At 34.3% G+C, this 27,018-nt stretch overlaps 1 protein-coding gene across 3 annotated transcripts in view; it reads right to left on the bottom strand.

The window, feature by feature from the left end:
• Positions 1–303: 303 nt before the first annotated feature.
• The window catches only part of LOC148954058 (tubulin monoglutamylase TTLL4-like), a 62,899-nt gene continuing 36,184 nt past the window's right edge, over positions 304–27,018 (bottom strand). For 2 of the 3 annotated variants that reach the window (XM_089086903.1, XM_089086904.1), the window contains exons 9-17: positions 26,890–26,992; positions 24,266–24,473; positions 21,808–21,934; positions 19,683–19,883; positions 17,072–17,213; positions 14,509–14,655; positions 12,395–12,602; positions 10,680–10,818; positions 304–551 (exon numbers count right to left, since the gene is read on the bottom strand). In XM_089086903.1, coding sequence (XP_088943029.1) covers positions 404–551; positions 10,680–10,818; positions 12,395–12,602; positions 14,509–14,655; positions 17,072–17,213; positions 19,683–19,883; positions 21,808–21,934; positions 24,266–24,473; positions 26,890–26,992 — 1,423 coding nt within the window. In that variant the 3' untranslated portion in view covers positions 304–403. The remainder of the gene's footprint in view (positions 552–10,679; positions 10,819–12,394; positions 12,603–14,508; positions 14,656–17,071; positions 17,214–19,682; positions 19,884–21,807; positions 21,935–24,265; positions 24,474–26,889; positions 26,993–27,018) is intronic. The other variant, XM_089086905.1, reaches the window with a different exon arrangement.

A 27,018-nucleotide genomic window follows, 5' to 3' on the forward strand; every position in this document is an offset into this window, starting at 1 on the left:
TCCTCCTTCAACTCAACACTTCTCTGATTGGTCTAGTTTTCAGAAAACCTTTAAGAATAAATACGACTCTTCTTCCGTAGTAATTTACTGGAAAATCTATCTAGCCATTTAATTATGATTTTCTTTCCTTTTTTGTTCTTTTCTTTTAAATGAATGCATCCAATGATATTGTCTACCGAGCAACAAGCAATAACTACTGGTGAATGTTTCAACTGAGAATAGCCCCACCCCCACCTCACTAAAAAAAAAAAAAAAAAAAAAAACTACCAATGCAGCAAAGAACCAATAAAACGAGCGAACAAGTTGGAAATAAGCCAGACTCTTAATGCTGTACTAAAAGTATTACCAAAAATGTGCAAAACTCAATAATAATACACTCAGATAAGGCATCATGAAATCACTATCAGGAGCTATAGAATCGTCGACCTCTTGAAATATCACCGGCAGGAGAATGCCTTCTGAATGCGGAAAATGACAGACGGCTTCGAAATAAATGAAATGCACGGGAACATCTGGCTGACACTGAGCTAGCAGGAATTGTCGATGATGATCTGAAATTAAAACACTGATAAATTTTACGAATTTAAGCCTTCTTTTTTTTTAATTTAACGTATCATTGCAGCCCCAGACTAGTCCCAATTTTATTACATGATTGAACCAAATCTACGAAACTGCTGAAAAAACAATTAAGGAAAATGGCAATCTCGACCATGAATGTAGTTTTCAGACATAAGCTCCGATGTGTTGGTAGAAAAAAAAACGACACTTTCGTGAATTCATTTCCAAATACAACGACAAGAAAAGGACAATATCGTTAAAACAATAAGCCAGCACCAAGAAGAAATCACGGTTTTACAGCTTTGGCTTCCGTGATAGAAAAAAGAAAACATTTAAAGTTAGTCTGAAAACGGAAATGCGTCGGATGCAGAACACGCGAAGCGTCAGATGCTTTTCCCCCAACCACACGTTTCAATCCCGGCCGAAGGCATCGAATCAGGAGATCAGTACCTGCACAACGCAGACCTTTGGTCAGTATGCGGAAGTTTTTTTTTAAGTTTGAAAACAGAAATATAGAAACTTTTTCCATTTTTGTAAAAGACGTATTGTCACTTTTCTTTTTCTTCTAACGGATGAGGGACATGAATTATTCTGACAGCATTAATAGATTTCACAACCCGATTTGTGCAAGAAAAAAACAACTAATTAAAAAAAACAACGGCATATCGTCAGTGGGGTATCAAAAGGACGGATCTTCATTATTGGAAATTTTCAGAAGAGCAAAGAAAAAACCTCACAACTTTTTATTTCCCCACCGATAACTGTAAAACAAAAAAGGATCGGCACGTAAAAACAAAACATATCAATCCGTTTTTTTACCCGTTTTTTTACGGTTATCGGAGGAAAAACAAAAAAGCTGTGAGGCTTTTTTCTGCTCTTTTAAAAAATTTACAATTATAGAGCATACGTCCTCTTGATACCCGACTGACGATGTGTTACTTTGAGCAGTCAGCTTTGCAAATAACAACGCAACGAGAAATAACAATGAACGTTTCGATAACATGCTCTTCCAATATCAAAATACACTATGCACTTGTTTGCAATTTAAAGTTCTTGAGTAAAAAAAAGTAAATGGGAACTTTTGGAGGCAAAAAAGACCCTAAATAGCATGATATCAGAAAGAGCCAGTGGTGATTTTACAAGAAAAAGAATTACTTGAAGTTCGATGTTTGATGTTCTGTCACCCTCATATTCTTTTCAATGTTCCGTGTTCTTAAGTTCCTGCTGTATTCGAGTTTCGACAAGCAACCATATAAAATGAAATTCTTTATAATCTTAATTAGCGCGCTTGTTCAAAATATTACCTATTCGTAGCAAAATAAGATTAAGTCAAATATACAAGCCCTGAGCTTTGGCCACGGCACGAAAAACAAATTGTGCATAAACGATAGAACATCAGCTTCGAATAAAAGACTAGGTTATGAAACTGAAAGACGACATTGCTCTGGAAATCACTCTATAGTTTCTGGTTATTTCGAGCAGTAAGTGCTTGCCAAACTGCTTTCATTTGCCGCTTCATGTAGCAAGACAACTGCTTAAGTCACCTTGAGTACAACTAAATCTGTTTTTTTTTACCTCTTCTCTGGATCTTTCTACTAATCAGCTGATATTTGCTCTGCTAGTTGTGATTGAGCAAGTGCTAAAAGTTTTCTTATCTTTAACTCATTGTTGTAAGGTTAATATATATATATATATATATATATATATATATATATATATATATATATATATATATATATATATATATATATATATATATATATATATATATATATATATATATATATATATATATATATATATATATATATATATATATATATATATATATAGCGGTGAACGTTCGGCCATCCTTTTCATGCTCTGAAAATCAGTTTCAACTAGTCCCCTTTTCCTTCTGATCAAAATTAACCAAGCAACACTAATAGCTGACTTCTTAGCACCAATTTCCATAACTCAATTGTGCTGTGGTGCTGGAACTGCTTTCGTATTTTTTTTATTATTATTATTATTTTATCATAATCAGTGATCTGAGCCTTGGTAACAGTGAGAGATGAAAATTTGAAAATGTTAGTGTATATTTTCTGCGGACTATGAAACTGAGAAGAAACCCTTTAAAATTAGTATCGGACTCTGAAAGGGACGTGGCACTTCACAGGGCGTAGACACCACTCATTTATTTGTAGTTGATTTTTAACAGGTAGCACTAAATGTAATGTTCTTTGGTTGAAGGAAGAGCATTTGCCCGGAATTGCGTGTAAGGGATACTCAACCCTATATTCACTGAAGCTTTCTATGATGGTGAATATGTGGAAGTCTGAACCATGTTCCTTTGCTTACTTAGAAAAGCACACCGCGTATCAGCTTTAGTTTTCTGAATGAAGTCTGTCGCTAAAAGAGTAAATGACTTGAAAGTGATCAAATATTCGTCCTTCTTACAATCAGTTAACTTTATTGGAGATAATTTTAAATAGTTGATGCTACATTAACACTACATCACTAGCCAAATTCGGACCAGTACATCAGTACATAGTATTTCAGCGACACACAACGGAACTTTCGAGCTTGAATAAAAGAACACATCGCCGGCTATTTCAGGTGCAATATCCAGAAACTCTTAAGTCCATCACTGAGACATATATCTCGAAATACCAGTAATCCGTCTTTATCACCTAAAAGATGTTTTAATAGTTCCATGACTACCCCATTCTTGCAGCTCCAAGCGTTGCCTTCAATGTAACAGTTTCAGTGTTTCGTAAATACTTCACCAATATATACTTTATTCAGCACTAGTGAAACAAAGTGATGCCGAGAATAAGTATTTTAAAGCGTCTCACAACAAATGTCTTTAAAATGATTTGACATACAATCATTTTCTGTAGATTCATTTTTAGCAATTCGATTTTATAAAGGCAGTTCCCTAGTTATAAACATGATAATACTGCAGTGGACAACCAAAGCTCACACCTGCATTTTTCTTCTTTTTTTATAAAGTAAATTTTATTTCATGTCTGAAGACAAGGTTGTTAGTCCAGTAATTATTTTTGTTGATATGACAAGTAAAAATTCATTTACTTCTGAAAACATTGTATCCTGAATGTTTTCCCTTCTTCTGCTCTTAGGAACGATCTGGAAAACAATTGTCCCACAAGTAAAAAAGGTTTATTAGAAGACTAGGTCTTTGTCAGTAGTAGAAGAAAAGTAAGCCAGAAACTCTAATAGAGATATTTCACATTATCAAAGTCCCAATTTAAGCATGTCTCAAAACAGTTTTTAGCCAATTATTCAACAAACATCATTTTACGATGTTTTCGATGGAATAAGAGACTTAAAGACTTGTTCCGTAAAAGAGTTACGTTTTGAAACACTTTGACTTTAACCTTGTAGCTGCTTTGTAAACTCGAAGCAGTTGGGATGCTTATTGGCCCATTTATAGTGATTGGCAACCAGCTAAAAAGTCATGAAAAACCTCACTATAAATTTCTCTCGATACAAGACACAAGCCATTCAGGAGGAGAGTCGATGAAATACATAAAAAAAAATTTACTTTTACATTTTCGGTATCATAAATTTTGGCTTTAGACTGTGTTCTAAAGCCCCTTTCCCTGCAGAAGGAAAAAATTGTTGGTGACTTCAGTTTAAATAATCCTGTTGCTGCCCCAGTCGCGATAGGGGGCAAGAAATTCCAAAATAAACCTTTTTCCCGGGAGTTTCACGACAAACGTTACGTATTTCCTTCTTTCCTTTACAGCAACACCGAAAGTTTAAATTTTCGGTTTAAATTTCGTTCCTAACTTTTCTTCTTTTATAAAACTTCGGCCTGATGACCATCCTCTTGGGAAAAAAGGAGGAGGAATTATGACACTCGTGCACGAAGATTTTAAACCTCAACTTTTAAATTTACATTTCTTTGGAGATAATGAAGAAACTATTTGGTTCAGAGCCCAACCTACGTGACTCCCTAAGCCGTTCTCTGCAGTAGCAGCGTTCGTTTTCTGTCATTCCCCTGGTCTTCCAGCTCCAGCAGGATTAACTTTTTGCGAAACGCTGCTGAAATAGACAGATTACACTCAGAGAATTCAATCATATTTGGAGAAGTAATGTTAGGAGATGCTAACAAGCTCGAAAGTAAATTGTTGGCCAGGTCACTTAACCTTAAAACCCCAGTCGATGTCCCAACAACTGAGGGAGATACTTCTCTGGGTGTGATCCAGACAAAATCTTTCAGAATACAACCTGAATCGAAGTAAACTAGCATTACTTGGTGGAAGTTATCGTTAGATGTTACAGTGAAACCCCTTGGAAAAAGTAAAAATTAAATATTCAGCAACCAAAGTTTCTTATAGGTCAATTACTGATCATGGTCTGCTGCAATTCGGTGACTGAATAACTGGACAAAACTGGGTCACGGTCTCTTCAGCTAAAGACTTGTACTCTCAAGTAGAATAATTCCATAATAAGTTAAATTCAAAATTTCTCGAGTGCTTTCCCGAACGTAAGACCAAATTCTATTCTAGTTATAAACCATACGTAAATTCAAAAATAAAGCGACTGATAAAACATAAATTGCCCCTAATACGAAAAGGTCAAGTGAACCAAGCAAAACAGTTGGCAAACCAAATAAAATGGGAAATCAAAAAGCCACAAGCAAATTACTATGAAAATGAAGTTGACAATCTTTTGGAGTCCAAACCGTCGCAGTTTTTCAGCAAAGTAAAAAGTCTGACTGGCAAAAGTTCTCAACCAGTTGACTTCATGAAGGATGAGCCTCTAGAGAAAACCGCTAATGATTTAAATGCCCATTTTGCTTCAATTGTGCAGTCTTACCCCCCTCTTCCACCCGAGGATCCTCCAGTAAGTTTAACTACTCCTTCACATGATAATTTAATTGCTGGTATTTCATCGGCATTTATGGTCCGTAAACTCTCTTCATTATAAAGAATTTCCGTTGTCCCTTTTGACATTCCAGTTGCTCTCATTAAAGCATTTGCTAAGGAATTATCATTTCCCCTTCAAATAATTTTCAATAATATAACAAAAACAGGATATCAAAAACTGATCGAAAGCAATTTGGTAACATCCCTAAGTGTTCGACAGTTCATTACCTCGTTAATTTAATTGATTTTACTTTAAAACACCTGGATGAACCTGGAAAATGGATAAATTTAATTGCAATTGATTTCAAAAAAGCATTTGACCTTGTTGATCACAAAATCCTTTTAGAAAAAATGGAAGAAAAAATATACCCAGCTTTATTATTAAAATCATCAAGAGCTTCTTAACAAATAGAAAGCAAACTTTGAAGCATAAAGGCCAATTGTACACTACTCTGCTGGTTTTTTGTGGAATCACACAAGGACCTGTGATTAATTCGCTGGGCTTCCTCCTAATGATAAATGACATTGCTGCTGAGTTGGAGGACAGATGGAAATACGTTGACGACTTGTCCTTAACGGAAACCGTATCTAAGGATTCGAAGAGTAATGCTGCTGGTATCATCGACCAAGTTACCTCAGAGGCGACTGAACTAAACATGGTCGTGAATGAAGACAAATGCTCGGTCACGACATTTTCTTTTCTTCAGAATACTCAACCGTCTTTCGAACCTCCTATCGCTTCCGAGCTAATAAGCCATAAAATAAATTTACTTGGTGTGGTGATTTCTTCTGACCTCTCATGGCGTGAGAATACAAAGACAATTGTAAAAAAAAGCTAACAGCGCATTCCAAATGCTAAGAACACTGAAAAAATTTTGAGTTCCTAAGGACAAGCTGAAACTAATATTTCACACTTTCATCCACCCCTTAGTTGAATATGCTTGTCCGGTTTGGCACTTTGCCCTTACCCAGGATGAAATCGATAAAAAAAAACAGGTTCAGAAGATATCACTGCAAATCGTTTATGGTGGTTCTCCTCTATCTTACTCCTTTTACCTCAAAGAATTTAAGCTTGAATCCTTTTTTTCCCTCCAAGGACAATTACGCCAAAGATTTGGCTTCTCCCCCCTTCAACATCCCATCTACCGATCATTCCTTCCCCCACCTTTTGTCCCTATAAGATCTCGTCCCCCCCGGGAAGTGGCTGAGAAAGTTCCGAAACTAACCCCCGTCCACTGTAATACCATGCGCTACAGTAAAAGCTTTCTGCCAAGCTTTGTCAAATATTACAATGATCTCTAGTGTTTTTATTGTTTAGTTTATTTTTATCCTGATGAAATTTTATCAGATAATTTTATTCTCAATCTCAAGTGTTTTTATCCTTTAGTTTATTTATCCTGACGAAGTTTTATCAGACAACTTTATTTTGCTAATTATGACTAAGAGACATCATATTTGGGCTTTGCCCATGAGAGCTATGTCTTGTTTTTGAATTAAATGAATTTGAATTTGAATGTTCGAGATATTCCCTCAAATTTAGAAAGAATTCGAGAAAATAGAAAATGTCTATTGAATACAAGATAGCCTTGTTTGAAGCTATTTCGAACAAGTCTATAACAACATGAACATAAGAATATTCTTCGTACTCAAACACACAACAAAACACCCAAAATGCTAAATTTTTCTTCCAACAAGTCCAAAACACTTTGAGACGATTTCTGGTTATACCACTGATACTAGCACAAAATAAATGGACAGGCAATCTAATACGACAGTTACAGAAAAAAGAGAAACAAGCTTTTAGAATACATGGACAAGCAGCAATGGCAGAATCCATGCTGTGCAGCTATTACAACGTAACGAACACCACCACCAACAAAACCAAGACCAATTTTAACTATTCTTAACTTTAACTAATCTTAGTTTTTTTTTTCATTTCTTTTCTATATTTAAGTTTTTTTTTCAATTTGTATCAGTCATAAATTCTAAAATATTTCTTCAAGAATGGTATTGCCAAGTCCCCAGGAAAGCACACATTTTAGCATGTTAACGCCGATATCCTTGAGATGTACAATAAAAATTCGACAACTTAAAAAAAGAAAAAGAAGCAAGTCAACTCAATAAACTATTCCTGGTAATGTTTAGTGCAGCAAAAACCCCTAAATAATTCTTCAATCTTTAGGTGTCGTGTACAATGTTGCAATGCTAAAATCGATGCTAGATTTTAAGAGAATAAATAGAGAGTAAGGAAAGTAGAGAAAACGTTAAAGCGGGAATTGAGGAGAAGTGAAATGGAGGCCATAGACCCAGACGGAGTAATAGCAACATATTGTATTGGCATGGTAAGAAATTGAGAGGAAGTCGTCAGTTTGGATTTGTCCGAGTGCAACAGTTAGGGGTAACGAACTGTAAGTAAGGAGCGACTCGACCCGTATCAACCATTCTATTTAAATATAATCGAACCTCCAATATGGAGTTTCTAACATCCTTTCTCTACATGGATTGCTCAAGTTTTAGTTGAATGGCCAAACAGGCAAATCTGTGATCATATATTTTTATATAAACCAATCAAAAGTTGCAGAGCCATAGTTCCAATGGCTTCCCATACCTGACCTGATCAAATGCAAGATATAAAAAATTAGCTGCAAACAATCAAATGCCAGTAAATAAATAAATAGTGTAACAATATATATTTAAGCATTACCGATGTGTCAAATCTTAAGAATACTTCACCCTTAGAGATGGAATTAAATAGACCACACTTTCAAAATTCAAAAATTTGGCGCCAACTTTCTGAAACGACGAACAACTATACGGGTAAATAGGTACATTCACAAAAACCCAACTCACTAAAATGTTCACGAGAACTTCAAAGTAGCAAAAGAAGAGGGAGGCGAGTCTAGAGACATCATTGAGCACAGGGATAGTGATCAGTGTTTTGAACAATGAACATTGTTCAACGAGCAGTGATATATCGTTTATGTAACAATTAACAGTGAACGTCAGAATCGAGGCTATAAAAAAATTACTGACTTCCAGAGCAAATGTACTGATTTTCCGACCGAAAAAAGAAGTTGTACAGATGTACAGGTAACAGGGGAACAAAATGTAGTGAGTCTAGTGCAATTGTACCAGCCATCATAACACTAGCCGTACATCTCGAATTAAGGGGACAATGTGGGCAACTTAGAAACGTCAAATGACACCCATTATAGTATATTTGAAATCTACATGAAGAAAGAGGCAGGTTCTACGTGCAACCCTTTACCAAAACAAAAAAATCTATAAAATCTATCCAAATCTATGCATCTTTTGGGCGAGAGTCAAGCTATCTAAAAACCTCACTTCTCGGAACAAAACATCCTCTACCTTCTAGATTCAACAAATTTTTACAAGGTTCCCTATGATTGCATTTTAGAGAACGATCCCACCAAAGGCAAATACTTCCAAACTTTGAATTAACTCAGCATAGACGATAGCGAATTTTTCAAAATCTTCCATGAAATGTTACACCCGATGTATTTAGAATCTGCAGATAAAAAGAAGCATAAATACTCGAATCATTTTTTAGAGAAGTTTTAATACAAATTTGTATTAATAAGTTTTAGTAAATTTGTAAAATAAGTTTTAATACAAATTTGTATTAAAACTTAAATACTTTCATATAAATACTTTCTTAAATACTTTCAATACTAACAGAATAAACAATATGGTTTAATACAATTCAAAAAAGTGAAAATGATCATAACATAGTCTTGGAGCCACGAGCATTAGGGCAGAATAATAATAATAAACAATCAGAAAAAAGACATTTTCCCTTATAGAACTGAAACTATTGAAATTTTTGAAAAGCTGCCATTTAAAATGTCAATTCTACTCTCCAATGTTTAAGAATGAGAAAAATGTTTTGGACTGCTTACGACTTCATCTAGAACATTTTTTATTCATTCAATTCACACTCAACGATCTGTCCAATATCAATCCTAATCTACCTCAATCTTTGAACCTTTGATAGAGGAATCTACCAACAGCATTTTCAAGACAAAGGAAGCTCATTTTCCCACGTAGAACTTAAACATGAAGAGTCTTACGACAGTAATGGTTTGGACTTTTGAAGTGAGCACAATTACTTGAATTGTACGCAGTGTGTACGAAAATCTGTGGTGAAATTTTTACGTGCTATGCTCTCCAAGCTAAAAAAAGAGAAATAAGTCCTATTTTTCTTGCTACAAATTTTACATAGGCTATTCAAGGCCAATTGAATGCTAACTTTTCCGTTTTGTACCAGGAAAGAAAAGACGAAAAGATGAAAATTTTCGAAAAGATGAGCTCTTGAAATGGAAAAGTAATTGCGCTTTGGAAATTTTTACTGCGATTCTAAAAAAGACGCAGTGCCTCTATAATAATCCAAAATGTTCTGCACAAAAGAAAACTTGTCAGAACCCCTGATATGACATTGCAATATACAAGTCTTGGAGTGGACAGGGATACGTGACAGGTTATATTCTTCTGTATTTCATTATTGTGGCTTTCGTAAAGGTGCATCTTACCATACCCCCCCCCCACAGAAATGGAAGAAAAATAATGTCATGCTGGGATTTCCTTATGTGATCCCGCCGTTGAAGGAGATGTGCACTCTCAAGGAAGTTATTTCAGGAAACCGCTGACTATGACTTTCACTTGATCAAAAATATCTTTGAGTTTATCCTTTCTTCCAATATCAGCTCTTTTTGGTTATGCGCTTCCGACTCTGCTCATGAAGTATTTAATAAAATGGCAGGTGAACAAACCACAACAGCCTTAAGATTATCAACGTACACATCTTTTCTATATATGAATTTTCTACGAAAACCAGCCACGATGTTTAGAAGCGTACAAATTTTTCTCCATTATGAAAGGGGGTTGAGAATAAGTCACATACGCACACACTACAGTTTTTTTTTATACATAAGCCAGAATGGTCTTTTACACATATTCTCTCGTTATTGGCAAGGGAAAAGGGGGTTTCGTATAATGCATGTCTTCTATAAGTAATATGGCTATCATCAATCTGAAGAGGGTTCACCCAGTGCTTGATTTCTTAGACAGTGATTTGCAACACTTTACAAAGGTTGTTAATTAGGATATATGCTTGGTGTTAGTTTACACTAAATGTTAATATTTTTTTCAAGAAAATGACGTCTTTTCGTTTAGTTCATTTCACTTACAGGACGTTTACTGTTTCCCTGTCAAAATAAAAAATACCTGGATAAGGGTCGTATGAACCGTACCGGCAGAGAGGTAGTAGACTGTGGCTCCAATGTTGCTGTCGCTCCATTCGGCATTATCTGAGGAACTTCTAAGTGTACGCCTTTACAGCAAAAGGAGTCCAGTAACTTTAACCCTGAGGATAAAAAAAGAGTAAACGCCATTGGCAAAAAACAGCGTTTTGGCGGAAGAAAGTCAGAAGATATGCTTCTGATGTACCTTTTTAAACTATATTGCACAAAATTCTATACCTACTTTTCCTGATGGTTTTATTGCAATTTACCGTATCTCAGATAAGCAGAATTGGATGAAGAATGTAGTACGCCAAAAATGCTACATACAAAGACTTACTTAAACTTTTTTTTAGTAAGTGTAAACACCAAAATTTCGTAAAAGCTTACAACGGAAATTCTTGGTCGATGGGAAAAATCCATCACAGTTTTGAATTTAATGTAAATTATTTTTTTTTTTACGAAATACAGGCTTTAGCATTTGAGCTCGTAAATTTTAATTTAGTTCCCAATTCTAACACAAAAAGAATTGACCCAAAAGAAGAAACCAAAAAACGACAAATTTTGCCTAAAGTTCAAAGCACTAGTAAAAGACAGCCTTTCAAACAAACTCAAGCTTTACTGAAGACTAGAAAAGTAAAAAATGTAATAGCAACTAAGTTATAGATTCAATTAAATAAAAGTTAGTTATGCTTTGAGCCACACACAAATCCCTGTAAAAGGAAAACCAATATGGCCAGCCACTGAAATATAAACGCTCTTCGGAATCCGGTGACACTTGCGTTCTTTGAGTTTGTTTCAAGATACATTTTCATCATTTTTCCCTTAGAGGTTTATTTTATTTTTAATTTTGGCTTAAAAAATTCGAAAATGAGTTGCAAACTGCACGAGCAGAAACAATTTTTTTTCCATTGATCGTTACAAGAAGGGGTGTTAGGGAGACAACTGCCTCGGTGTCAAACTGGGAAGGGGTATTAGTTGAGCATATTTCTATTTTAGACAATCTTGCTTTCATGTGTTTCTTATCTTGTTGTCAAACGATACAAAGACATAAAAATTAAATATCCAGGGCCTTAGATGGAAGCTCGAATGGCATATTTTATTTCTACAAGTAACCGAAAAAAAAGAACGTCTGTAAGAAACTGAGAAATACACAAACAAAAGCGAAAACCCCGTTATCTTTTTCCTTTTAAAGCGAATATTTTTCCTTTTAAACTAAAAAAATAAAAATAAAATAGAGCCAAGCTAGGCAGAAATCATGAAGTAAATGATGGCACCGTGTGTGACAAAAAAAAAAAATTCTTAACAACCAAAAAAACTTTATCCAGGAACAGTTTTCCAGCGAGTTTATTTCAACTTCAATTTTGTAAACAGGCATTTATGAATTTTGTGATGTGAGGAATTAATATTAAGCAACAGCTAGCAATTAAAGTTTACGGCTTACTATACAATTTTGAAAAGCCGCAGAAACCAGAACTGATTTTTAATCAGCTTAAAATTCCAAGGAAAAGGAGACACTAATTCGTTTTTGAATATTCATTTCTTCAGTGTTTAAAATGTAGCCTACCTGGACAGACCACACTCCTTTTCCAAAAAAAATTTAAGAAAATGGATTGCCCATCCACTGAAAACCCGTTTAAAATAAGTGAGCATCAACCTTAAACATTCCTTGCAGGGGAAAAGCAAAATCTAAACAAATACCTTGTCTTCTATTTGTAGAGTACTTATTCTCCCAGGCATCTAATAAGAGATTACAATACCGAGGATACTCCATATATTTGAGATAGCGATGACTTTCTGGGGTTGGAAATATTTTTCTAAAATTCACTAGTTGAGTTTGTTCATCTTCATAATGGACTAACTGTCGGATGTCACAAGGTTTGAGATCTTCTAGAATGGAACCCAACCACTGAAATATATAAAATTATCAATACACAAATTAAAAAATATCATATACAAATGTATTTTCTTTTTAATTCAAAGAATGTTTAAGCCTAAGTGCAATGTTTACACACAAGTTTATGCCAGACAGTCAGCTATAACAAGAAATAGGTACAAACCGGTTCGATTCTTCGGGATGGTTGGGAGGGGTGGGGCATTCTGAGGCCACGTTTTTTTTAGGAAAGGGCTTTCTGGAAAGTCTCAAGGGGAGGGGGGCCACCTCACACCTTCCTTGTGGGTCTTTACAAGACATGAATTCCACACTAACTCTCGTCAAGAGCGTAAATAATGTAATATGATCTCACCATCTTTCTCTGTTTAGTTAATTGACCTTTAATTAAAAATGTCTCTTTCTATCTCAGTTTTCACTAATAGCTGAGCATTATAACTTTCTTCTTTTCATTAATATTTGTATAAGGCTATGATTTTCTGATATCACTTATTCATCTTCTTTTTTTGCCTCCGTTGTTTCATGGTCGAATAGTGCAAATTTGATATGATTTTCTGAATACAGTTTTAGTGGTTTTACGAGTATAATAGCATTTATTTTTCAATTTTATTATCTATCATTTTTACTATATAAATTTAACTTTTCTTCGACATTCTCTTCACCAGCCACTGCAAGATAAACAGCCTCTTGCAGGAACAGCAAGGCCCTTATTGGCTTCATTCATTAGCTGGCTGATACACTTTCAGAGAGTAGCTTTCATGTCGATGATGTTTATCTCAAATTGAATTTTAAATTTAGCTAGTAGTTAATTAAACAAATAAAGCGGTAATTATTGTGATCAGGGTTGCCACCTTACGAATATATTTCTTTTCTTTAACCAAGAGGTTGCAAAAAAGCAAAGAAGATGTGCAAAAAAAAAAAAAAAAAAAAAAAAAAAAAAAAAAAAAAAAAAAATCAATTATCCTGACTTTGTTCCGTATTAACAAAAAAAAAAAAAAACTAGCCATAGAAGTAATTGTTTGTCTTCAATTATCCTGGACTTTGTTCCGTATTTACACGAGTGGCTATAATGCTTAACAGAATTGGTGAAAAGGCAGTGTCTCAGTTATAAAATGCCCATCAGACAAATTTTTTTGGGTAGACTTTCCTTTTTTGTTAGCTTCATTTCTGGAGTTGAGAAAATGTATTGAGTAGTATTTCCGGTCTGAACAAGTAAAATTAACCTCATAATAAATATTAAACATTCAATAGCCAAAAAGACTTTTTTGGCCAATGAACGACAAAAATACATTCCTTTAGGAAATTTCTAAACGAAAATTCAGAGAGAAGAGTTTGTAAGGATATTAACGCTGAAATAAAACAAAAATTTTGAAAGTACAGTACACAGATGTGGTTTCCGAACGACCCACAAAATAATGGATATGTGCATTACGGGTTTATAGCCAAAGACGATTTACTAAGTTTTTCAAAATTTATTTTTATTTTTATTGTGTCAGAGTCCTTACTGACTTTTTGATTTGAATCGTGGTTAGAAAATTCCTTAAAAATAAGAATTTATCTTTAAGGAAAACTAACAAACATGTAGTGTAACAAACTAATTTGCCTCTCATTCCAGGCAATCTAATGGTCCTATGTCAATTTCAAATTCCTGGTCAACCTGCCTGAGACTAGGCAGGTGTGCCTTTCCAAAAACTAACAACACAAGTATTTGTCCAATCAGAGAGACTTACTTACTCCCGCCATTTACCCGTGCCATTTAAACATTTTTGCCTCTCAATTACTCGGACTATCTCTCCTGGCTTTTTTCTACAATTTGCCATGTCTTGGTGTCTACTGCAAAATACTTGATTTTCAATTCAAAATCAACGGTTTCTCTGATATCACGTTACTGAAGGATATGAAAGAGGAAAAAGGTTCTACTTGCCTCTTGACGAAGTCCACTTTCAGCGGAGAGGAGGACATCTTCAATTTTCTCTTTTTCATCCACGGAGAGAACACGACTATACAGCCTTCCATCCATGCAAAAAGATCCAATTTCCTGCTCAATACCGAGGATTTTGCTCATTTCTTTCTAGATTAAAAAGTGAATATGACTTTCACAATATGCACAAACAAAAACCAGCCAAAAGCTACTGCAAACAAAGGACTTCAAATTTCAACAGCTATGGTGCACTTGCACTGTATATGCCTCAGTAATCAAACGAATAAAGCAGGGACTGAGCGAACGGGCGCGGAAAAAAGAGAGAGAGGGAGACGGAGAGAGTAAGAGAGAGAAGGAAGGGAGAGGATAAAAGATGAAAATCAACAAAGAAAGAGAAACTAGATTTCGATCCAAGAATAATATGACATAAATTAGAAAGAAAAAGGCTCAAAAAGGAAGTCTAGAAAGATTTATATACAAAAAAAGTATCAAAAGAGCAATTTAGATTAACACTGGCTTGGATAGATCTCTAAAAGAATTAAAACGGAATATGACAAAATTTAGAGCCACTGAAGACGAACCCGGGACAAACAAATGAAATAGCTTAGCTTTTACACTATTGCGTTGAAGTTCCTAGCAAAATAGTGCCACGAATCAACTAGAGTTACCCCCCCCCCCCCAAAAAAAAAAGAACCAAGATTAAACTGAGAACAATTAGTACCAGAAACTAACTGGCATTATTCCTTAACAGAATATTAAGCTCGCACTTTATTTTTAAACCTATTTCAGCCGAGAAAGCCTAAAGTAAAATTCCAGAAAGGGCTTTGAAAAATTTCAAACGGCAAAGGGCATGGTTCGACTCTTCAGTCCCTTTACTGACACCCATAATTTTATCTTAGTAGACTTCTAAAAACATCCAACATGCTTGGACAAGGACTTGAGTAAAGTATTTTTCTGTTTGCCTTATTGGATAGAATACAGGGAAATTATTGAAATATATCCACAATTAGAAAGGGAAACAATGAATAAGTAAATAGTGATCAGTACTTTTCTATTAAATGAAAAAATTACTAATAGTAATTAGGAAATAAAAATGGCTTAGACAGGTTTTTATACTCTATATACGGATATAGAGTATAAACTTTTATACTCTATGGAACTATTTTTATAGTTCCATCCTGCAAACACTGAAAAATCAATGAACGCATTGAACGTCAAAACTATCAGATTTCAAAACGGGTCATTTTTACATATTTCTATCCAAGAAGATTTCCCTCATAAGTATAAAAGGGGTATATCCGTTTTTGCCACTTGAAATTCTTCAATAAATGATTTTGAACACCTTCCTTTTAATTAAAACTACAATTAATAGAAATCTTCAAAATGAATTATATGTAACAAAAAACATTGATAACTTCAATAATAAGTTCGTGCCTTTAAAAAATAATATTACTTTGCTTTTCAAACTTAACTTATAGCTTTTAAAGTTAGTGATTGTCATCTATTACTACTACTACTACTAACAACTCACCACAACACCAAGCCAACTGATGCCAACAAAGCTGCGCAAGCTTCTCCTCCATCCTAATCTATTCAAAAGCCTCCCTCTGTACACCCTTCCAGGAAGTTCCCATTTCCATTAGACATTTTTTTACGACATCCTCCTACCCCAATCACGAAAGACCTGGTTTCCATTTAGCCCTAGACGGTTTGCCAAAAAGGACAATCTTCGGCAATCTGTCATCATTCATCCGAAGAACGTGCCCTAGCCATTTCAACCTTTCTTTCATTATAGCCCTAGAAAGCGGGATTGAACCACACTTTTCGTACAGACTAATGTTTTCGTACAGACTAACGGTCAGTCAGCCGGGTTACAATCTACTACTCTATCTATTAAAGAATATAACTTGTCATATACTTTAATATGATTTGTAAGGGGTGCTACCATTTCGACTAACCGTCACAACATCTAAAAGGAAAATCCGTCAGAACCACTAACCGTCATAACATCTAAAAATTTAAAAGTTTATATAATGTTAATAAGTATATAATACTTTAGAAACAAATTTCAGCTATATATTTGTACATCAGGGGGGTGGGGGTAAAGCATAGCATATATTAAGTACGTAACCTAACCTAGGTACTTTTTCCCCCCTAAACCCAAAAAAACTAAAGTTTTAAAGTTTTAGATGTTATGACGGCTAGTGATTCTGACGGATTTTTTTTGTCGATGTTATGACAGATTTTGTGGTGCTCCTGACGTTAGTGCTTCTCACGGTTAGATGTTATGACGCCTTCCCGATTTGTAAAACTATGACAACAAATGTATTTCATTTTCATTACTGCTTCAGATTACTTTTTAAAACGATCATTATGTCAGTCATCATATCAGTACTTAATTTCATTTACTGAAAAACGGGAAGAATAGAAGACGTCTATTGTTTGTAACAAAACAAAATTTCCTGAAACAATTCGATTTTTTTAAAGCACGTAAATGTTAAACAGGTGTGCCATTAAACAATTATCAAAACGAACGACAATAGAAAAAGCAAATTAGAAAACTTACCTGTTTTTCTTCATTAAATTTTGACGGAAAATGAAACCTCGCCAAATTAAATACTTCTCGTATTAAGGGCCCCTTGACAGTTACATCTAACGAAGATGATGAATGCAATGAAGGGGATATGTTAACTTCTAGTAGCCAAGGCCTAAAAATATTATGTGAACTTATTATATGCAGGATAATAGAAACCTCACCTTGCAGAAAGTTGAAGGAATTCGTAAAAGCAAAATGATAACTGCAGCATAAGAACTCCAATAGGAAAGAAATATAATACTTATCGATGAAACCTATATAGCGGGAAGAATTTAGTGAACAGGCATCAAGCACAAGAATCAGAATACTTAAAACACAAAAGCTCAAACTATGCAGACTTAAACACAACTATAAACTGCTTTGGTTACAGTTTTGAACTGTCCCGGCCTGTTTGCAATTAATTCAAAAATTAAGCCAATATTAAGCCTTTGTCTCAGTTTTGGTCGTGGAGACTTAATGAAAATAACCATATAATAACTGTTGGCTCAACATTTTACACGTTAGTATCCTCTGGAGTACCAAAAAGCAACCCATATTGCTAATGCTAATTTTGAAGGAGATAATTTATCTCAATTGTTCTCTTCCGCCTAGATGGACACCTTCATAGTTGGCTTCAGAATACCTTCCTAGCTTTTTTGGTTGCGGCTGAAGATATTTATCTTCCTCAAATTTATTTGACGTTAATTTAATCTTCTTCGTAAAGAATCATATTCAAAATCACGGCGAACTCGAATCCTTCTGATTTTACACTGAAGAATCTTTTCAGCTCTAACATGTTTAGAATTTTTCCGCTTCCGCCTTTTTCCGCCTCCCCATAATCCTTGAATGGATGCCTCTCCAAAGAGAGGCAAAAAATCCCATCCCTATTCTAGAACCTGTATAGACTAAAGCAAAAAGATATTTAGATAGATTTATACCAACTTTCACTCAAATCCTTAAAACTTCCAATACCTCTTAATGAATTCTTTTTTACACTAGTTTGAAACTCTTGTTTGTTTGTTTTTTTACTCATTATTTTATATGCCGTTTTATGACAAATTTTTACGTTTAATGTATAACCTGTTATATATACATTATTTTAGCTACTTTAATATTTTACTTAATTGTTTGATTTTTATTTGTCTATATTTTGTCTGTTTATATTTCTTAATGTTTTGGTGTCCCTGATCCTAATTTCACTGATGTGCTTGTGATCGTTGCTGTTTACTTTATTTTTTCTTGTGACACGAACTTAAATTCGGCGATTTATCGCTTGTGAAAACTTTTAAAAATAAAGCCTTATTCTATTTTATACTTATGTGCTAGTGGGATTCTGGACTAACCTGACCTGGTACATTTAATTAACTTTTTGTCACACAAAATACTTTTATTTAAATTCATCGACTCTTTTTTCCTATGGAATATTTTCAATAGTTTATTTTGTCTTCTTTTTCATTGGAAATTTATCGTGCATAGTTTTCACAGGTATTTTTATAGTTTATACATTTGTTACGCTTCTCTGCGTTCCGATCCATAAGCGTTATGGGGGACTTTACTGATATTATTTCAGCCTAGCAACATTCATGAGCGTTATGGTAACAAATTTATATTTTATCCTTGAACAGATTTATGACGAGAGAGGGCTCAATAATTATGCAAACAGACACAAAAGCGGCATTTTTATTTCATAAAGGTAATAATTTTCGGAAGATAAGCTATACGCTTCTTTCAATTCATATTTTTTAATAATAATAATAATAACAATAATAATTAAAAAAAAAATCAGATGAGACTTTCAGAAGAACAAATTTGTACCATACTATATTTAATTGTAAAATAAAGCGCAATTGCCATTTTACTTTGAATAATAATTAAGTGTCAGTAACTTCCAGCCAATAACTAACCTGAGAAAAATCACGTAACATTGTATATCAGATACATAAGTCAGCTTCATCCGACTTTCTTGGAAATAAAATGGTATACAATTACCATAGACTTCGGATAGAAATGCTAAATATCCAGAATTTTCACCATCAAATTCTTCCTCCATTCGAATACAAATTACAGACGAAACATATATCAGACTAAGCAGACATAATTCAAATAGATTCCTACAGGGAGGTAATTCTGTTTCGACAACAGAAAGATAAGAGTATTTGTACAACATTTATTCGCTATTTTATTATTTGAAATTTATTTTTTATTTCCATCAACATTGAAGCAGCACAAGTTAATTGAGATATTATTTTTTTGTGCATTTACATGCTAATATTAGCTTTAATCAATAAAAGCGTGTAAACATGTTCTATATACTAAAAAGCAACATTTATTACAAATGGGCCGCAATATTTCTGAAGGGAGTAGGGGTTCCTTTAATTAATATCGCAAAATTCTTACCCTCCGTATGCACCTAATGCGGATCAACAATTTCCTAAATGCTGTCCGTTCGAGAAAAAAAAACAGACAGAATTAAGGAAATCAAAATAGTAATAATAATAATAAAAAAAAAAAAAAAAAAAAAAAAAAAAAAAAAAATCCAATTGCTAGAGACACCAGGTTCTCATAAACAGAAAAATATAATCCAGCTTAAGAAAAAGTATACCTTAATTCAGTATCCAGTAGTATATCAAAACCTAGGAGCTCATAACACTGATACGTTGATTTGAGATTCTCATTACATAATCTATTGACAACACCTTCACCACTTATGACAGTTTTAATGACAAGATCTCGGATCCTCATTAATAATTCGTCAACATCTGCTCCTTCATTACGCAAATAATTCCAGAGAGATTTAAGGGTCCTGAAACAAAAACCGAACAGGTGATCTGAATGCACGTCATGAATCAAGGTCAAGCCTAGAATAAAAGGACACACAATATAATTTTCCTAAACATTAACTTTTGTTTTGCTAAGAGCCCTTTAGTAGTCATTTAACCACCGCATAAAACATATACAAAAAGTCCAAAGAGACATAAATTCTATCCATAGAACATATAATCAAGTAGCCTCTATGGAGTCCAATCTCCAATAGAAACGCAGGTCTCTACATTTCTGTACATGAATACTTCCAGTTATCTTTTTTAGTGGAAGGAAAACGATATTTTGTCGGTACGGCAACTTGAGATCTTGGGGTATAAACCCTCGAGGTTTGGTATTCTCCAGTAGGGCGAATTCTGCAGATTCCAAAATGCATATAAGAAGAGCCTGGTTTAACTTCCACACGGTTTCGCCAACACGGACCCCCCTAATTACGATAGAGGTCAATTGTGGCCCTTAACCTCAAAATTTGATGTCTGCCAGTGCGTTAGACATTCCATATTGGTTCCCTATAACATTTAGAATCCTGTAGCATTTTCGGACAGCCATTACAATTTCATCAGATAACTTGAACTGCAATTTCTTCATGAATTACCATTTGATCAGATGATCAAATGGCCAAACTTTATGTTGTGACTAGAAGTATATTAGTTAAGATCAATTAATAAGGTTTTTTGTGGAATCTTTCCAGATAAACGATAAAAGTAGATAACCTTGTTATTTGAGCTTACTAATGTGATGAACTTGTACAACTGGTAATCTAATATGAGACCTCACCACCTAGAAATGGTGGTTACCTGGGTTACAAGAGTCTTTACACGAAAGTTTCATTTTAATTTTGGTCATTTTAGCTGATTATGCAGGGCCTCGGCAGCCAAATTTCTCGTCACCCGATTAACAAAATATTTTCATTTTGGCAGATACTTGGTTTACTTTTGTTTTACGTCAGAGTTAAAAAACTCGTTTCTTCGGCCAGCACGATTGTGCTTAAAAAATAACTAAACTATTTTTGCACTGGGAAAACTACACGGTATTCTTAGTTTTTAGATATAAATTTCAAGGAGTAGTCCATTTCCCTCCTCTTTTTCCGAGCAGCACACATAAAATTGCCACAAATAATCCAGGCCCCTATATCGACCATTGACAAATCTTGGCAAATAGTTATCATTAGGGTTTATTCATTGGTACAAGCTTTACGCTTTCACATCTCTGAGCGCATTCCTCTCAGAAGACTCCTAACTCTCCCGTTTGTTTAGACCAACCTTTACTATTATATCACCGACAAGTTTCCGACAGGAAAGGGAACCCATCTTTTTATTAGACTCCTAAGAAACATCTATGAATGCTCTATGCGCTACAAATGGCCCAGGGGGAGCTATATATACTGCTGTAGCATGCATCAATGCCTTAACTCAAAGAGCACATTTACAGACCCTAATATTTACTTCCAAAAAGGCAGAGGGAACTAGTCATAAATGGGTGAAAAATGTTCAGGGCGATTAGAACTAACACTACCCGACAGAGCTTTATAAACCTAATGAAGTCGGGTTATTCGACTTGGTCTCTTCATTTAAGTCTAAAATAAAGACTCCCAAATAATCATACAAAAGCTCACTTATAAAATTATGAAGGATTCAAATAGGGTTTTGATTTTGAGCATAGCGAGAGAGAAAAAGACAGCAAAATGGTCAACAATCAAAATCGAAAATCGAGAAATTTATTCAATCCCAATGCTTTTAAAAATTTCGATTCTCGAGATTCATGTTGATTACTAGTATAATCAAAGTAATAAATCCGTACGTTTGAATAAAAGAGGAATACAAAAAGAAACTCAAAATAAAAACGGATTAAAGTGAAAGTATGAGAAAGAAAATAAAAAAGACAACCTAGATAAAAGAAAGACTTACCACTTGCTCCCTTTGCATGCTCCAGCATCCTCGTTGTGAATATACTGATCACAATGTTTATTAATGCTATAATTTGTTAGGTGAATGAAGTTATCTTCAAGACTAGTCATTTCGGAGGAGTATTTCACTGCAAATACAAAATATAATCAATAATTCAAATAAAAGCGTTATGAGAGCCAAATTAAATAAAAAAATCACTCGCAATTAGCTTAGTTTCAAATATTTAAACAAGAAAATGACTCATGTCTACTATCAACAGAAAATCTGAACGATATTTTTTAATTCTATTATGTGGTTATTTTACGTTTTGTGTATAGTTTAGTTCAGTAGTTACTTTGTTTTTCCTTCAGAAAACATGGCCATCAAAGTGATTCACTTATGCAATTTTTATGAGACAATGATCAAATGCACACCTAGACACATCAACGCAATACGGATTCAAGGGCTACACAAGGGAGTTCAAACCTCCGTTAATATGCTTCGAAAATTTTCCCCTATTTGACCCTTAAGGCATATGTTCCATCTGAAACAATCAATGTTACGAAGATAATTAAATCTTGGGAAATCCAACTTTTACTTTAACATGAGGAAATAGTCGTATTTGATCCTTTTGTTGCGGTGCTATTAAAGTGCCACAATAGGTTGAAGCCAGTAAACCTTCCTGGAAGGTCCTAAGGGTCGTATTCAGGACGGCTGCCCGGTTTAAAACCCCCCTTTTTTCCCGAATCGAAAAAAAGTAACAAAAATAACATATAAATTTCTTTTTTTGCGTTTTGGAAAGATTTTTACCCCCCCCCCCCCCTGAAACAAAAGTCCTGGATACGGCCTTGAAGGTCCTACTTACTTAGTGGAATGCAGTGCTGGGTTGATTATTCATCTATTTTTTTGAGGGGCCTCGTTTGTCTTTCTTTCTTTTTCGTCTTTTTCTTTGCTTATGACTTGTTTTTGAAGTAAATTAATTCAATTCAATTTGCTATTTGAATCTCGTTGTGAATATGCCCATGCATAACTATTGCATTAATCAGAAAATTGATGCAATTTCAAATAGTCGAATAGCTTTCGAAAAACTTCGGTTATAGCGAGAAAACGAGTCAAATCAAATATTGCATCCACGCAATAAATTTAACAAGTAGCTTATAATGAAGAGGATGGATATAGAGGGGGGGGGGGAGATGTTTCAGAACTCAATTATCGTCAATAATAACGAATTTTTGGGTATTAATTTCGTTTTTAGTCAATGATAAAAAAATATATACACAATTTATAGTACTACAGCTTCAGTACGGACTACAATCTTGGCCCCTTTTATGTGTTATAAGCATCTCAATGGCCATTTCCAGCAATGGCGTAGCAAGGGCAGGGGGCAAGGGGATGACGCACCTTCACAGAAGCTCTGAGGGGTGCCGAACTGAGTTTGCTTTCTAATATTATGGTAGTGATGATGGGGAAGGGGGGGGGGGGACTGACATTGCCCGCGGGCGCTGAAAACCCGAGCTGCGCCTCTGATTTCAGGCTGACGACAATAACAAATAATTAATGATAATAGGGTCTAGAATACACCCTTGCAATTTTTCAAAATAAATTTTTCAAATCACACAACGTGCAATGGCCAATTTTTTTTTTTCTTTTTTTGTTCTTCGTCCTTATTTTAAGGGAAAACAATAAACGTTCAAATTGGGAAAAATCCATTTATTTATACAGTGAAAACAGGCATAAAAGTCTAGATATTTCGATCACTTATACAGCGATCTTCATCAGTAGAAATACTAAACTATTAATATTGAAACTAACATATTTATACAGAACAAAATTATTAACTTCCGGTTCATTTACTAGATTTTTCTCTGAGGGAATTCAATAAACAGGGTTCATTCAAAATCTTGAGATGTAAATTTTCTTCTTAAATCTTGCCTAAATGTAAAATGAATTTTCAATGAAGGTGGCAAGGTCTTATACAAAATAAATGTTGAATTTATAGTTGTATACTTGATTGGTCTCATCTCTCCATATATACGACGCATTTTCGACGTAATACCTTAAACTAGGTATCCTTTTCCCAGACCACACTGCCTTTCTATGGGAGTTCAATAAACTGTTTATTGAACTCCCTCAGAAAAAATCTAGTAAATGAACCGGAAGTTAATAATTTTGTTCTGTATAAATATATTAGTTTTAATTTTAATACTTTAGTATTTCTACTGATGACGGTCGCTGTATAAGTGATCGAAATATGTAGACTTTTGTAATTGTTTTCACTGTCTAAATAAATGGATTTATCCCCATTTGAACGTTTATTTGTGCGTCATAGAAAGGCAGTGTAATAAAACTATAAAAACACAATTTATTCAGTTTGGCTTTTGATCAGGAGAATAAATAAATACGAGTGCTATATCAAGGAAAGTTATAATACTGTTTGATAAAGTCCCTACAGATGTAAAAAAAAAGAAGAAAAACTTACTGGAAGCAAAGCGAACAAGTCCATCTTCATAGAGATATATTTTAAGTGGATCAAAGCTGGTGATGAGCACATACATCCTTATATCAAATTTGGTTCCACTTATTAGGTAGGGATTATTTTTGTATTCCTGTACGACGAGAGGTCGAGCAGATGACAACTGATCCCACCGGTGAATCACTTTAATCCCCTGACCTCTTGCTGATGCAGGCTGCAAAAAAGAAGACATGTAATACTATTTTTAAAGCAATTAGTAAGAAAACTAGCTCCCTCCCACAGTTAAATGTCAAGAAACATATTCTATTTTCAAGATATTTCACTTATTTAAGACTTAGTTAAGACATAAAAGTCCTTTTACACGACTTGAAAGTCGTCCATACAACGCTTAACCCCCCCCCTCCTCCCTCCAAAAAAAGCCGCAACATTTACCCTAATTTCATATAACTTAAATACAGTTTCTCTTTCTTGCATTTTTTTTTTCGAGGAAATTATAAGGGAAAAGCCAAATTTGGCTTTCAGTTCTTACTCTTTTTTTTTTTTTTTTTTTTTTTTACAAATTTTTCATAGAAAAAACAACTTAAACGTAATTTCAATGAACAAAAAACAAGTTGTAAAAGAGAGCGATTGTTTTTTTTTTTTTTTTTTTTTAAGCAGCCTAAGCAGATTATTAAGTTAGACTCGGTCGTTATTTATTTTGGTTTTGTTTCAGGTTTGTTTCTATTGATTTTTTTTTAGCCATTTAGATTTTTTATTTATTTCTTTCTGGGCTTTTGCCTTACATTTTGCTGAAGAAAGCTAGGTCATATATCTCAAATATTCGCTGAAGTTTTATTTCAATCACAGTCTTCCAAAAAAATCTCATTTCCACAAAGCTTCTTATTTTTCGTACGATTAACCTAATCATAACTACTACTCAATCAGAAAAAAACATTAAAAAATAAGTATATTCTGCTTACTCTCAAATTATAGATCAAACCTGAACAAACCATGATCTTTGATAAAAATTCAAGTTTAAAACAACTTAATTTTTTTTCAGTTCTGCACATAAATTTGATGAGCATAAGTGTTAGGCCATTCTTCATAATTTTACAAAGTAATAATAACCTTTAAATAATTATAGTCTGTTTTAGCTTGAAACTGTCTACAGAGCTGGTAAATATCTACAATGACCAGTAGTACCCCGCTTGAAATTTTTTGAATTAATCTCATTTTTCTTCTGCCCATTTTTTTTTCTCCCCTTTTCTGCCCATTTTTCTCTTCTTCTCCCTTTTTCTGCCCGTTTTTCTTTCTTCTGGTAAATTTTTCTATTGCCATCAGCTACCGTTAACTTTAGGTACTCGTTTGCCTGATCGTATATCAAACAATAAGATGTACAAAAAAAACCGGTTTGATCTCACTTTCAAGGGCTATAATGAAAGAAAGGTTACCACGACTAGGCCAGATTTTACGGATGACGGATTGCTTTTCGACCGTATCTCTAGGATTAGACAAAAAGCAGGTCGTCTCCAAATGGAAAAGAAAAGGTCATAAATAATTGACTTGAAGGAAATTGCAGCTTCATAGGAGGGGGTAGAGTGAAGATTTGAGCAGATTGTAATGAGGAGGATCATGCAAAGCTGTGTTGGCCTCAGAGGGCTTAGTCCTGCAGAGAATTGTTAGTCATAATTGTAGTTATTGTTAGTGTGTGTATATTTAGTTTCAGCTTTAACCACGTTTCTTCGATGAAACAATCGACTAAAACAATCAACAGACCTGCTCAAGCAGAAACAGTCCAGTCAAAGTCCTGCATAGTATATCAAGTGAGTGTCAATTCCTCTGTTGCTGTCCCAACGACCCCCCCCCCCAAAAAAAAGAGAAGAAGAAGAAAATAAGCATTAAATTGAATGATAGTTGAAGGATAACAAATTGCCAAAGATAGCGTTAGTTGGTGCGAAAAATAAGTATCTCCGAATGAAAAGAAAAGACAATAAATTAATGATTTGAAGGTAATTTGAAGTTCTTAGGAGGGGGTAAAGAGTGAAGCTTTGAACAGATTGTGATGATGAACATGCGCAGCTGTGCTGGAATAAGGGGGGCTTGTTCCTGCAGGGAGTTGTTTGTAGTAGTAGCTACCGTACGTACCTTTGGGCTCAGCTCCAACTCCGTTTTTTTTTCTCGATAAAACAATCTAGCAAACCAAACGCACAGGATATCCCTGCTCTCAAACTACCACAAGAAGAGGAAAACAAATTGTACTTTCAGTCAGACAATTTTACAATTTATATTTGCATGGCAGCCTCATTACTGACGAAACTATGATTCTGCACCCATAAGCAAGAAAATTAAAGATTTCAGGTGATTTAATATTGAGTTATTTTCGAAAAAAAAAATCGAAAAAGGCTATGCGGAAAATAGTCATGCTTTGCAGGCGCTCCGTTTAGGTGAAACATTTTAAGTGAAAGATTTTATAGTTAAATTAGTGAAAAAATCTAGGGTATATTCCAAACGACATTTTTACACTACGCCTTTTAATTATCCAAATTTCCAGGATTGCAAACTTTTATTAAGTGAATTTTTAGAAGCGCAAAGACGAGTGCTTTTAATATTCCAAACTAGGTAATTTAGATAACCTTAATATATGTACTTACCGGCTTTATAATCCAAGGTACATCAGAGGAAGTTTTCTTCCATGCTTTCCGTAAAGATTTTAAATCATACGGTAGGACATATGTTTGTGGCAAGAAGCCAAATCTAAAACAAAACAATAACAAATAAAA

The sequence above is a fragment of the Artemia sp. Qi Xiang Cuo genome, chromosome 3 (assembly GCF_049724085.1).
Source record: "Artemia sp. Qi Xiang Cuo chromosome 3, ASM4972408v1, whole genome shotgun sequence".
NCBI lineage: Eukaryota > Metazoa > Arthropoda > Branchiopoda > Anostraca > Artemiidae > Artemia > Artemia sp. Qi Xiang Cuo.